The sequence below is a fragment of the Trichogramma pretiosum genome, unplaced genomic scaffold (genome assembly GCF_000599845.2).
Source record: "Trichogramma pretiosum strain Unisexual culture from Peru unplaced genomic scaffold, Tpre_2.0 scaffold73, whole genome shotgun sequence".
NCBI classification, from domain to species: domain Eukaryota; kingdom Metazoa; phylum Arthropoda; class Insecta; order Hymenoptera; family Trichogrammatidae; genus Trichogramma; species Trichogramma pretiosum.
The window spans coordinates 794,538-808,052 of record NW_019641624.1 but is presented as its reverse complement, the minus strand read 5'-3'; the positions used below and the strand labels follow the sequence as shown (position 1 = coordinate 808,052).

Below are 13,515 nucleotides of genomic sequence, written 5' to 3'. Positions count from 1 at the left end.
GCTCGCATCGACGGTAGCGGCGAGCTTGCGCGGAACTTTTGCGATGCCGACCTCCGATAAGGACGAGCGATTTATCTTTGGTTGATAGCAACGTCACGTGAAACAGCAGGATCATGCGAGAGTAACTCGTGCGAGCTTTCGAGAACTCGAGCTTTCAAAGTCGAGAATGACATTACCAGCTGCGAGTATGAGAGGCAGTTCGCGTTATCAACACGAGTATTTACACGATCTAGTTCGAGAATCGTCCGTAAAAGAAAGGATAGTGCGAAAAAGACAACATGATATTTATAATTTCATAACAACTTTATTTAATTTACCTAGAATTGTAAAAATTTCATAGCTACCTAAAAATGAGTATAAAAATACGTGTATATTATAAAAAATCAGTATTTCTCGTGTATAAATCAATATCATACGCACCAGTCAGTTTCTCAATCATGCACAATTAAAAAAATAAATAACAACAACGATATAATTCACGATAGTCAGATAGTGTCTCCCGGCTTCGACCGGCCAGACGGCATCGGATTGAACTGCCCCGGAGACTTTGGCATTGGAGCAGTATAACACATTTCACGCACAACATTTATACATTTAGTCAATGATACATTTTAATAGGTCTAGTTGATACTCGTTGATGCGAGCTTTTTAATAATTCGCTACTAAGTCTCTTTTGCGTGTATATATATATATACGTACGCGCTTGTGTCTGTGTGTCTGTGTCTGTGTATAAATCGCACTTTAAAATGTACACGGCATCAATTGATACAATTGACGACGCCGCAACATCGTGTCTTACGTTCTCTCTCTCATCCGAGCATATATATCTCGTTTACTATAAGAAGAAGAGAAAAAAAAATTTGTCAATAAAAAAAGAAAAACAAAAACAACAATAATAACAACAACAACAACAGAAGTAAGATTTGTACGTGCTCTAAGACGCGGAGAGCCGCTTACCCGAGTGTCGTCTTGGGCCACCAACATAAATATATTGCACATTATTACAGAGACCCGACTCGCAGCGGGCCCAGAGAGAATTTTTATCGTTGGATGATCGAGCCCCCTGTATTAATAATAATTATATCATGTAATAGCAGTATTTGCTCTTTTGAAGATGTTGTATAAAATGGCAGTATTTGCTCTTATAATAAAAATTTTTAGTCAGATACTATCTCTTTATATCTTTCTTTTCTTCTTCGGTCAAAATCTGGTGGCCTCGACGACGTCCAGGTCCATTTTCTTCACCTTCTGCACGAGAAACACCGGCATGATTGTGCACACTGAAAGATTAATAAGCGTCGAGTTGATTATTGAAGTTATATTTCGAGCATATCGTTAATTATTAGATTTTTTAAAATGAAAAAATAACTCACGAAACAGGCAGACTCCCAGGCACAGGAAGGTCGAGGAGCAGTCGATATCGATGAGTATACCGAATATGACGTTGCCGACGACGGCGCCTAAATTTCCTACAAAATTGATTACGCTAAGAGACGTCGACCTGTAAACAATACACACACACACACACAATATTAACGAACGATAAGGGATTATATTATTAAACGCGCCGATAAGATTTTATATATATTATTATTAAAATAGCCTCGCGTCGAGAGATCGTATCGCTTATTAATTTTCCTCGTTTCGCTAATAATAATGTGATACAAGCGATGACTCGACTCGACGCTTTGTAATATATAATAATATTTGTATATATTTATATTTACCTCAGGTGCAGCGGCAATATTTCGGAATTGTAGGCGACGATCAGTTGGCCGGCGACGCGGGAGCCGACGATGGTCAGGGCGACCGTGACCAACATCCAGGGTATGTTGATCGCCCAGTTGGTGACGCAGCAGCCGGCGGCGGCGACCAGGAACAAAAAGACTGCCGAGGACGAAAAAAGAAACGACGATTATTGAAAAATTCAGATATCGTAAACAGATCGATGATAAGCGATATATAGCTGCAAGTTGTTATACAGCGCAAATGTGTACTCCGTCGCGAGACCGCAGACAGATGTCGTTATATCATGTGTACTTACCTAGTAGACTGATTTTTCGCAATCTCGTGGTGGCCAGCAGCACAAAGACGAAGCCGAGTGTCACGGCGGTCGTGGCGATGATCGTCGAGTTCACGTAGACGGCGGCCTCGACTTTGGGCTTCAATGGAAAAAAATTAAAGAACGAAGATTAATACGAATTATTATGAAAAAAAGTAATCGATCGATAATCCCACGAAAAGTCGCGGAACATTTTGACGTTTGAAACGATGACTCACCTGTACGTAGGTGCAGCCCGTGTGATCGATGTTCTGCAGTCGCGGATACAGCATCTCGCACATGGTGATGAGCTCGTCCTTGGGATAGAGGTGGCGCGTCAGCACCCTAAAGTGGTTCATGGTGACGTACAGCGGTGGCACCCAGAGTCTCGTTACGTGAAAGCTGCGCGCGACAAATTTTTTTCATGTAATAAATTTGAAATAAAATCGTTGAAAGGGAAATGATTTTGAAATGCCTTACCCCATCATCGCGAAAAATTGCAAAAACAGCACCGTGATCAGCGCGTGGCTGTAAGGCGCGGAAAATACCGATTTGTATCGTTGGAAATTATCGGCGAACAGTTCGCCGATCGGCGTCTTCTTGGCCTCTTGACGCTTTAAATTCGTTATCTACAATGTGCACCACAAACGTATTATATAAATTGTAAGTGATTCATTTTAACACCGAAATAAATTAAAATCGATCACTCACGGGATACTCGCAATTGGAGTCGCGATGATTCCAGCGATACATCTTGGCCAGTATTCTCAGGGCGTCCTCGCGCTTGCCCTGTGATATCAAAAATTTCGGACTCTTGGGCAGCAGACAGGCCGTGATCACTCCGAGAATCGACGGCAGCCCGTTGACCAGCAGGTAGATCCTCCAGGTCGGATAGAACTGGCCGTGGAGCGTGAAGTTCAGCCAGTCGGCACGATGCAGCAGTATCGCGGCCAGAGCTGCGATGGGACAGAAAATTCGATTAGATTCCATGTGGATCTCGAAAACAAGATATATACCGGTAGGACATAATGAAGATTTAATTATATGTTTACCTGCCGGCACGATGTTAGATACGGCGACGAGCAGACCGGCCCACCTCGTAAACTTGGCCTGGTAAGCGATCGCGTGAAACTCCGATAAGTAAGCCATTACGACGGACAACGGGCCGGCGACTCTGTAAATTATTAGAGAGGCACGAAATTAAACTTGGTAAATAATGTCGAGGAGATCGTTTACGAGATACATTATGATGTACTCACATCAGGCCGCTAATGAATTTGCATATAACGTATGTGTAAAAAGACGAAGTGTAGGTCCAGAATAGATTGCACAGGGCGTCCATTAAAATTCCTATTATGATGATGTTTCTTTTGCCCAAGTACGCCGTGCTGTACTCGCGCAGACAGGTGTCCCAGATCGGCCCGGCGACTATCATACCTGCAAAATTTTATAATTACACCGTATGAATTAACAAAGTTTTAAATTACATCGACGACGAAAAAAAAAAAAAAAACAGCTCATACCCATATAGATGACGCAGAGGGCTATGCCCCGGCGAAACATGGTCAGCTCGAACTCGCACTCCTGCGAGTTGAGCACGAACACGGTGCTGGTCGTGTCGATGACGGCCGACCAGGCGATCGGCAGACAGAGCAGGAGCAGGTGTACGTTGTACCAGCCCCAGCCGGTGGCGCGGATCGCCTCGTCGTAGCTCTTGGCCGGCTGACTCGGCTCTCGATGATCCTCGGCGCATTTCTCGGCGCGCAAATCTTCACACGGTAATTCACGGGGCGACGTTAGTTTACACCGGTACAAAAATTGTTGATTTTTGATTTTTTTTTTTCGTATGTACTTACCTATGGTAGCGATGCCATTGGCGAAAATCTCCTTATTCATTTCACACACCGAGCCGAGTATTTGAAATAGGCGAGAACGGACAGGAAGAGATCTTTGAGACGGCGTGCCTTGAACTCGCGAATAGCGTGTTGGCCGTTCAACGTAATGATGCCGACGTAGACGATCGCCGTTGGATGACGATCGACGCAGTAGAGATCGCACACAACGAGATGAGCTCGAGATCGCACGTTTCGTTGAAAATTTTTGGCAGCCCGCCGGTTAATATAGCACCAACGTCGAGTTGAGTCAAGTCTCGCAACGAGTCTATTATATCTCGTCTATATAATATATAGAGCACACGAGCACACGAGCACACTACAATACGATCGCACTTATTATCTCTCTGTGTCGAACTATGACTAAAAAAAATTTCGAGCTTTTGTGGTATATATACCGAGTACCGATGGGGGCGTGTGCGCGCCGATTAACCACGAGCGCAGCGGGGGGAAAAACCACGAAATCGAGCGAGATTAGAGGCGAGAAAGGCGTATACCTGAGTACACGACGATCGATTACGAATTATTAATAAGCATGATGATGATGATGAAAATCCACGAGGAAAGTCGAGAGCCGACGCGCAGAGTCTCGGCACACAGTTCGTGTTTGAACACGTAAAAATAGTAATAAAACGCGTGTTTGTCCAACGAAACAGCAGTCGTCGTATACCGTGATATTATACAGCCCGCGAATCACTTCTTTTTTTTTTTCTTTAATTTTATTGTATTATTTTCCTCCTTGTTGTACCGGTACGCAAATCGAAGGCCGATTTGTGCGTCTTCGCGTGAAAACAACTAACGCGCGAAATTGGAAGTCGTAAAAAAAAATGACGCAAACGTGACAGGTAAAAATTCTCGGATTCGTATAGATCGTAATTTTTTTACCCCCCCCCGCGCGTGTGCACTCGCGTGCCAAAATCTCGGCTCTCGCGCCCGCGACGATGCGCCACCGGCTGCCAAAATCTCGGCTTCTACTATGATTTACGAGCTAATGCTCTTGTATATTACACTCGGTCGAACGAGTGACCACTGCTTGTGCTGTGTACGGTACAGACAGAAGCAGACACCGGTGTGAAGCCTAAGTGACAAACTATCGGTTCGGCTCCCCACCTATTTTCCCTTTTTTTTTTTTCGTATACGAGTCTTTGTTCGAAATTCGTAATAAAGATGGATTATACGTGTGCTGTATGCACCTCGCGTGTGCCGTCATTGTGTTTATGATAAATCGCGACGACGCGAATTATTTAATTGTAACGCCGCTGCGCCTATGTAACTGCACGATTACGTTTTTGGCTTACAGGCCTACATATACGTCCGGGCATAATATGTGTGTTGTTGTTGTTTTTTTTTTTCGGGAAAAACTTCGGTCACTCCTTTGACTCCTTTTTTTCGCATTACGAAATTAAATCATCGGATTTCGAACAATGCGAGTAAATATATAACTCGGCACGTGACGAGAGAGACAGAGACAGAGATAGAGAATTGCGTAATTTCTTCTTTTTTCCTTTTTTGTTAATTTTTTACGCTAACATAATAAAAAACGATTGTCGGCTATATTTAACAGACGATCGAAAATTAAATATCGCCCAATGATTCACGTTAATGCGTATGCGGTGGGTCGCGCGAATCTTAACCGATTTTTCGAATAACAAGCTCTAACATCGAGCGCGTATTGCACGTGCGACTCGCGACTTTTTTTTTTTTTATCGCGAATCGCTTTTGGGTAAATCATGCGAAAGTATCGAAGGCACGTGACGACGATCGGGCCGCACGATTATGACAATATTTGTCTGCTAGTTTATATTTTGACGCACGGTGTAAACTATCGACCGAGATGATTAGTCTTGAGTCATTTATTGCGTATTATATATTATAGTGTTGTTGATAGATCAGCGCCGGATTATGGGAATTTGTGGATTTGTTTTGATTTTAATCCGTGGCGATCTTTTTGAATTACGATGTTTTTTCGGTATAGATATGTATCGGGATTGATAAGCGATTAAAAACACATTATGATTTTTATTGTTTTTATTTTTTGGATAATTCATCGCCATCATCATCCGTATTTGCGTACAATTTCATCAGCTTAGGTTTAATTAGAAAAACACATTTTTACAAAAATTGTGAGACCTTGATAACGAAGATTAGTGAGAATTATGCAGTGAGTCTTTGATGGAGTTCATGCACTGCAGTGTGTATTGATTAGGATCAAAAATACTTTTATCGTATAACCTAATATAAACATTAAAGATTAATATTAATGAATAACATTAATAAATATCAAAGACTAATATTGATGAAAGATTTATTTTTAAAAAAATTTTAATTAATATTTTTACATATTTTTTTTTTAAAGCTAAATGGGTGCCTTCATTTTCAAGTTATCTACCAATGTTAAGTGAAAAAACGGAGAAAAACACATTTTTCAATTCTCATTCCGAAACAATGAACATTAAAGTATAACAAAATTATGCATAAAACAAGTTGCTTTTTTATCTAACACAAAATTAACGCTAAAAAAGTAAATCATAAGTACTCGTACAAATTCCTTTTTTTTTCACACAAAAATTCGATGTGTAACGACTAACGAAGTACGCTTATAGTAACATCGATTATTTATTGTTTTTTACATATCGGCATAACACACAAAAAAAAATTCGTGCACATTGCCCCGCGATTCTCAGACGTGATTTATAATTAGTTAAAAAATTTCGCGATCGAAGTAAACAAAAAAAAATGAGTATTTTTCTTTTTTTCGCCGAAAGAGAGAGAGAGAAGATAATTCACACTTCTCCGGCGGCAGTTCAACACCGCGTGTCGAAACGGGCTTTCCTCGTATATACAAAAAAAAATACACACACAAAAAAGCTCGTTTTTGATGATCGTCGAATTATCATGAATTCTCCTTCGCGGAACGATTGTTTCGTTGTGTTACTATCTCTCAGTAGCGCTCGATTTCTGGTTGAGTCGTCGCCACGTCGGACTTGTCGATTTTGTCCGACTTTATTCCCTTCCAGAGCAGCAGCGGCATGCTTATGCAGACTGCGATCGAGACAAAAATCATTATACGCGATGAATAATTTTTCGATGAATCGATTTCGTGAGTTAGATGCGTCTTACCTAACGCTATACACCCGAACGTGAGAAACGCGGCGTAGCAATTGACGCTCAATAGGAAAGAGAACATTATGTTTCCCGCCAAGGCTCCCAGATTGCCGAAAAAGTTGATTACGCTGATCGCCGCTGGTCTGTCGAGGGAAAATAAATGATGAATTTAACAAAATAAGAGTCGAAATTTGTTTCTTTTTGCCAATTACCTCAAGACCTGAGGAACGACTTCTGCATTATAAAGAATTATGGTGTTTCCCGTTATTCTGGGAGAAACTATCACAGACGCTACCAGGACAAGCATGTAGGGTATCTGCACACCCCAATTGGCTCCGAAGCATCCGATGGTCGACACGAAAAACGTGAAAACTGCAACAGCACACGAAATAATTGCATAAATCCAATTACCAATCTAATCGCTGTATATCGATAAATCCTTCGTACTCATCAAGATTATCTTCTTCTTTGGTGAATTCGCCAGTATCGGAAAGACGAAGCTGAACGACACAGCTGCGGTGGCGATGATCGTGGAATTGATGAAGACGGCGTAATCTATGTCAGGCTATACACAGACAGACAGATCAGTCAAGGTCAATCGTCTCGTCGCGTAAATCAAAGAGCGAGAGAGAGAGAAAAAAAAACGAGAGAGAAGAAAAATTACATCGTTAATAATAACTCTTTACCAAAGTAAAATTGCAGGGCGTGCCGCGATCGAAGCGCGGAAAAATCATCTCGCACAGGGTGACGAGCTCGCCCTCCGGGTAACGGTGCAGCAGCAGCGCCTCGAAGTAATTCATCATGGTGAACAGCGACGGTACCCACAGTCTCATTACGTTGAACCTGCGGGTCAAAGTTTCGGGGATGTATATGCAAAAGTTCGCGTTGTATACACAGTTGGAGAAACGAGTCTCGCAGCGGCGAACTCGAGGGGGGGGGGCGGGGGTAAGGAATATATGGCGCACTTACTCGCTCATGCAGACGAATTGCAGCAGGGCAATCGTGCCGACGACTCTGACGTACGGCTTGGAGAACAGCGACTTGAGATGCGAGATGCTGTCCCTCGTCTTGTCGCGGCAGTAATCGTTGAGCTTTCGCTTGACTTTCTGCTGCCATATCAGCTCCTTGATCTGCGCAAAAGTAGTTTTTTTCGTTCATTCATTTTTTCGCGGATCATTTTTTTTTGTACTCGATGGTTACCGGATACTTGCTCGCCGGTTCGAAGTGATTCATGCAGTACATGATCTTCAGGACCTGCAAGGCCTCCTTGCTCCGGCCCTGGGCCATCAAGAATTTCGGACTCTTGGGCATGAAGCAGACCAGCAGCAGGCCGATCATCGGCAGCACCGAAAAGATCAGCAGGTAGACCCGCCACGAGGGATAGTGACGATTGTAGATGTACCAGTTCAGGTCGGGTGTCTGCGTCAGCAGAGCCGCCGCCAGTGCTGCCCGATCACGAAAAAAAAAAACACAAAGAAAAAAAAAACAAGACCCGACCGTGGGAAAAGAAAACACAATTAACAGAGTCGTTAGAGAGAAAGAAAAAACAGTCGCTGACGTAATTCGCGATCATATACTATATATTCGTATATATTATATTTTCAAAGCAATAAAAAACCTGGGGGCACGATGTTGGACAATAAAATGAGCAAACCGGCCCACCGATTGAACCGCTGTTGATAGTCCGGCGCGTGAAACTCGCCCAGATAAGCCATGAACACCGACAGAGGACCGGCGATTCTGCGAATCATATCGACGATATACGTCATTTATTGCGCGATATAACGAAAATTGATATTTACGTACAGTACTCCGCTAAAGAACTTAAAAACTACGAAGGTGTAGTAGGACGAGGCGTGGGTCCAGAGGATGTTGCAGATCGCGTCCAGGAACAGGCCCGCGATCATCACGTACTTCTTGCCCAGGTAGCCGGTTATGTAGTCGTTCAGGAGAAAGTCCCATATGGGGCCGGCTATCGTCATTCCTACGTGATTTTTCATGTTATCGTTCGAGGATGCGTACATCGAATTACTTGTAATATGGTAATCTTTGAGTTATATACCCATGTATATGATGGAGACGGCTATGCCTCGTCTTAACCACGTCAATTCGAACTCGCATTCCACGGAATTGATCATGAAGGCGGTGCTCGTCGTGTCGATGATGCACGTCCAGCCCACCGGCAGCAGCGCCAGCAGCAGCAACGTATTGAACAGTCCATATCCTGCATACGTTTATTGGCATAAAGATAAGGCGAGAGAAAAAAAAGTTTTGGGTTTACTGAACTCTGCTACTGCTGCCGTGCAGAGTGCGGACTTTTTCTTTGTTCAGTGGAAATTTTGTGGCACCGTTTATAAAAAAAAAAAAAAAAACAAATTGCAACGCAATGCAGGAGATTGAAAAACCGGTTTTCTGTTGGACTTTCTCGAAGATATGTTCGAAAGCATTGGGTCATAACTAAAATTTGACTTTGATTCCTTATCGAAACGCAAAAAAGAATTAAAAAAAAAAAAAAACATTATAATAGTGAGAAAATCATTCGCACAAAAGAGATATATTTTAATTTTTCTCAAATATTTGCGCACATTGTACGTCGAGCCGAGAGAGGCACTTTGAAAGATAAACGATTTCAACACATCGTTAATCGCGTTTAATGAATAAAACCAATGAACTTGTACTCAAGGACATAATAATTTCATCGTACGATTTTTTTTTTAGAATTTCTAGATTTTTCTTTCCTCTCTCTCTCTCTCTCGCGTATCGTATATAATTTCAAATTACGATCGAATTGATTGAAAAAAAATTAATTTTTTTTAATTGTGCCGAGATCGTTTGACCAAAAATAAAAAATAAAAAAATAAAATCTCGCAAAGAGCAAAGCGAGACAACGATAAAAAAAAAGAGTCTCTTTATCAAATCGCGGCTGAAAACGTTTCCCGAAATTTCACACTCGCTCGGAGAGAGAGAGAGAGAGAGAGAGGCAATAAAAAACGTGCAAAAAAAGTTTAATCGCAATAAACTCGAGGCAAGTTTTGCTCGTACATATACTCTCGCAGTCGGACGTCGACTCACCTGTGGCCGCTATTGCCTTGTCATAATTTGCCGCTTGATTAGGCGAATCTTGTGGCTCTTCTGCTCGATCGTAAAAATAGAAAACACCACAAATAGATTAGACGAGTATAAAAAAAAAAGAAGAAGTAGCAGTAGTAGTAGTAATATCGTGTACCCTCGAATATTTCCATTATCTATTATATCACTTATACACATTGCAATCAATAAGACAACTTGCTTGGTAACCGATGTATCTCGCTCGAAGATGCTATTCAAACTATACGTAAGCTGGCGGCGCGGGCACACACATCGTAGCATCCGTTGAACTTTTGCGCGAGGAAAGACGGAGAAGTATCGAATGCACGACGAGCTTCCAACCAGATATCGCAAAGGTAAAAAAGATAAAATGGCACGTATATACGCGCGTATATATCGAAAGATACACGCCGAGATTATAAGATCAGCTTTGCACGAAATAGCGCGTGAATACGAAAAGCGAATATTGCGCGTGCACGATGAATCGCGGAGCCGAGGCCGAAGAAAAATTTTTTTCAATGCATTTTTTGGGAAAGGGGAAGGTGACGAGGAGGTAATGACGAAGATCGACGCACGCGACGACGCGATGCGAAAGCAACGATTGTTTATTAGAGAGACTCGATTGTAAGGAGCAATCGCAGCCGTGTGCTTTTTATACTATTTGCTCTCGACGATCGCGCGGAGTTTGAGGATGCACAGGCTGCAGCTGCTGGTGGTGCTGCCACTGCAGACGATCAGCTGAGAGCTTTGATACGAGACGCGGTCATGTGAGAATCGTAGAAACTCGAGTTTTTATTATATACGGAGCATGTGAGACGTGCCGATATATATATACACGTATTTAAATGGTCTCGCATATTGTGCGTCGTGCAAAAATACAATTTTTTTGTAATTTATTGCTTTGCACTCAAATCACTCTCTCAAATCAAAGCGATTTTTGATTTTCGTCCGCATATAGTGAACTCGTGCGACGAAGCACACGTTCGAAAGCGGCACCTATGTAGATTCATAAATTCTCGAGTCTTAGAATTACGAAGAAGTTATCTAAGCCACGCTGCTGTGTTTGATGAGGTGTGTGTGTGTGTGTGTGTGTGTGTGTGTGTGTGTGTGTGAGTAAGCGCAAATATCAGCGCGAAATAATCTAATATTAAAATTACCATGTCAATAAAGTGGAATCACGTGCCTTAAAAAAAAAAAGAACTAGACGCACACACTATTGTTGTAACATACGTACGTCACAGACGAGCGAGTTTCTGCTGGAAACGATTACGTTATGGACGAGATCAAACGTCGAGGAAGCTTTCGCGAATTACGAAAAGTCAATTGATCGAGGAACGTAATATGCTGTTATAAAATTGCGCGTGTGACAAAACATCGTTGCGTCGATCTGCGATCGATGGATTATATCGATCTGTGCTCGGCCAAGGATTTGATCTAGATTGAAATTTTCGATGCGGCCAAAGTACGATGACTTGAGATTTTCATCTCGACAATAAATGTACCTTGTTAATTACTGAAATAATGAGGTAAAGGTCATTAATACGTAGATATAATCGTAAATTTAAACTAGTTAAATCAAAAAGAAATTAATTTTGATAAACAAGTGTAAGAATTTATTAATCGAAAATTATTAAAAGGGTCAAGGTTGATAAGGGTTAATTCGTAAAAAATAATTAATTTGAAAAAGAGTTGATCAAAAATCACTGATAATTTTTTTCGCTCGTTTTGATTCTCAAATCAAGTATATCTAATTGGATTTACAATCATCGATCGATATCTGCACACGAGACTTACGAAAAAAAGTGAGATATCATCTTTTTGCATAAGACGCCACTTAATCGAATCGATCGAGCAGAACGAAAGTTCATTAGCTTGGCCCAATCGGATCAGCCACGATAAAAGGCGTCAGAGTCTCGAATTTTTCTTTATCGAGAGTAAACATAAACCTCGAATGCACAATCGGGCACAATTGCGAAATTAATACGAATAGTAAATATTTTCTTTGTTACTGACGAAACGAGGATAATTTTTTGGCAGCGGCCAATCAAGGATAGATTTAATTTTCAATTGTTTCCGATAAATTGCGTTCGATTAGGGAAAAAATCTCGGAAATCTCTTTTTGTCGTTAGATTCGCGCCGTGCGGCGCCTCGATCTTTCGAGGCCTTGGGCTGCGTTATCAACCGCAGAGCGTCGAGCCAAGCTCGTTAGGGGCCGAGATCGCGCAATTACCGACTGCGGAGTTCTCGGAAATCCTCAGATCTCGAATGATAATATCTATCAATTAGTAATCGTACGATAAATCTTGCAGCAAAGTTCAAAAAGCTTCTCGATGCTGCATTCGAGTCATACATTAATTAAAATTTATCGATCTTTCGATAAGCTCTGCCGAACGATCGAGCTTTTTCATTCGCAGCTTGGCTCTTTTTGTTGTTTCAGCTCGTCCAAAAGAAAATAATTCAAGATTGAAAAAAGTCACGTTCGCACGAGAAAAGACCGATATTACTTCTTAAAAACGTTCGAACTAGCCAAAACCACAAAAACACCAAGATTAAATCGTTTGTCTCTCTATCCGTGGGAAAGTCGAAGCTTCTCGTAATAATTAATACGTTTTTGATGGGGAAAGCTACTAGACTGATTGGATTCACAAGTACGAATCTTCTGTATCACGCATAACACGACGAAAAACCGCGATATACAAGCTGCAAACGACACACACAGCGCGTGCCATAAATATCTCAAAGTCCTCGTCTCTCTAGTCTCGCCGCGAGGATCCTTTGCCAGTCCTCTTTAATCGTCTTCGCAAATACTATACATATACCGTATATAAAATACGCGCGGCTCGGGTATTAAACGACGCCGGGGTCATAGTCGAAGTTTTATATCAACATTTCGTCCGCCAAATAACGCCGCGCACGGCATAGAAGAGACAAGAGCTGCGGAGCATAGGAATATGCACACACATATAGCAGCAGCAGCGGTGGTGGCACATTCCCCGCGCGCGCGGACACACAATTGGGAACCTCGTGAGAATTTCGCATAGCGTCATCCCTATACTGCATGCCTCCGTACACACGTATTGGCTTGGCTTTGGCTCGGCTGCTGCAGAGATCGCCGCCGCCGCCGCAACCCAACGAGAGAGAAAGACGGTAGTATATAGGACCGCATATATATACACATGCACAGGTCAGCAGCAGCAGTAGCAGCAGCGCATGCGACGGCTATATACCGCATTTGACGGGGTGAATACAAATGCTGCGAGTGCGCGACGTTGCGACTATATCCCTGTGTATGTGTGTAGTCCTCTCATCCTACATATAGCCCACGTTGTCCACCCGCAGCCCCATGGTCTACGTGCTATATATGCGATGATCGTTTCGGGCTATATGGAA

At 42.2% G+C, this 13,515-nt stretch overlaps 2 protein-coding genes across 3 annotated transcripts; both read right to left on the bottom strand.

Annotated features, from left to right (window-relative positions):
- Positions 1 to 322: 322 nt before the first annotated feature.
- Positions 323 to 4,901, bottom strand: LOC106659214 (synaptic vesicle glycoprotein 2A-like). Of its 2 annotated transcripts, XR_002763459.1 has the most exons (12): positions 3,898 to 4,901; positions 3,565 to 3,810; positions 3,301 to 3,478; positions 3,094 to 3,215; positions 2,753 to 2,997; positions 2,522 to 2,670; positions 2,281 to 2,443; positions 2,045 to 2,162; positions 1,728 to 1,887; positions 1,374 to 1,501; positions 958 to 1,280; positions 323 to 835 (listed from the first exon to the last, which is right to left on the bottom strand). XR_002763459.1 is itself a non-coding variant. In XM_023459005.1 (11 exons), the coding sequence occupies exons 1-11, from the start codon at positions 3,935 to 3,937 to the stop codon at positions 1,201 to 1,203; spliced, it is 1,629 nt and encodes a 542-aa protein (XP_023314773.1). In that variant the 5' UTR covers positions 3,938 to 4,901; the 3' UTR covers positions 323 to 1,200. The 2 variants fall into 2 exon arrangements, 1 of the variants encoding a protein (XP_023314773.1); XM_023459005.1 differs by having other exon boundaries at positions 323 to 1,280.
- Positions 4,902 to 6,275: 1,374 nt separating this feature from the next.
- Positions 6,276 to 10,786, bottom strand: LOC106659213 (synaptic vesicle glycoprotein 2B-like). Its single transcript, XM_014381633.2, has 12 exons — positions 10,265 to 10,786; positions 10,111 to 10,170; positions 9,101 to 9,262; positions 8,845 to 9,022; positions 8,657 to 8,778; positions 8,239 to 8,483; positions 8,008 to 8,168; positions 7,725 to 7,881; positions 7,486 to 7,603; positions 7,251 to 7,410; positions 7,054 to 7,181; positions 6,276 to 6,975 (listed from the first exon to the last, which is right to left on the bottom strand). The coding sequence occupies exons 1-12, from the start codon at positions 10,278 to 10,280 to the stop codon at positions 6,875 to 6,877; spliced, it is 1,608 nt and encodes a 535-aa protein (XP_014237119.1). The 5' UTR covers positions 10,281 to 10,786; the 3' UTR covers positions 6,276 to 6,874.
- Between the last annotated feature and the right edge of the window lie 2,729 nt (positions 10,787 to 13,515).

Bases quoted from the DNA above. Each gene is read 5' to 3' on its own strand.
- LOC106659214 (XM_023459005.1), bottom strand. From the start codon at position 3,937: ATGAATAAGGAGATTTTCGCCAATGGCATCGCTACCATAG. The intron at 3,216-3,300 runs GTGAGTACATCA...AATAATTTACAG, and splicing joins AAATTCATTAGCGGCCTGAT to AGTCGCCGGCCCGTTGTCCG. The intron at 1,281-1,373 runs GTGAGTTATTTT...TTAATCTTTCAG, and splicing joins CCTGGGAGTCTGCCTGTTTC to TGTGCACAATCATGCCGGTG.
- LOC106659213 (XM_014381633.2), bottom strand. The intron at 7,882-8,007 runs GTAAGTGCGCCA...TTTGACCCGCAG, and splicing joins CAATTCGTCTGCATGAGCGA to GTTCAACGTAATGAGACTGT. The intron at 7,182-7,250 runs GTAATTGGCAAA...TTCCCTCGACAG, and splicing joins GTCGTTCCTCAGGTCTTGAG to ACCAGCGGCGATCAGCGTAA.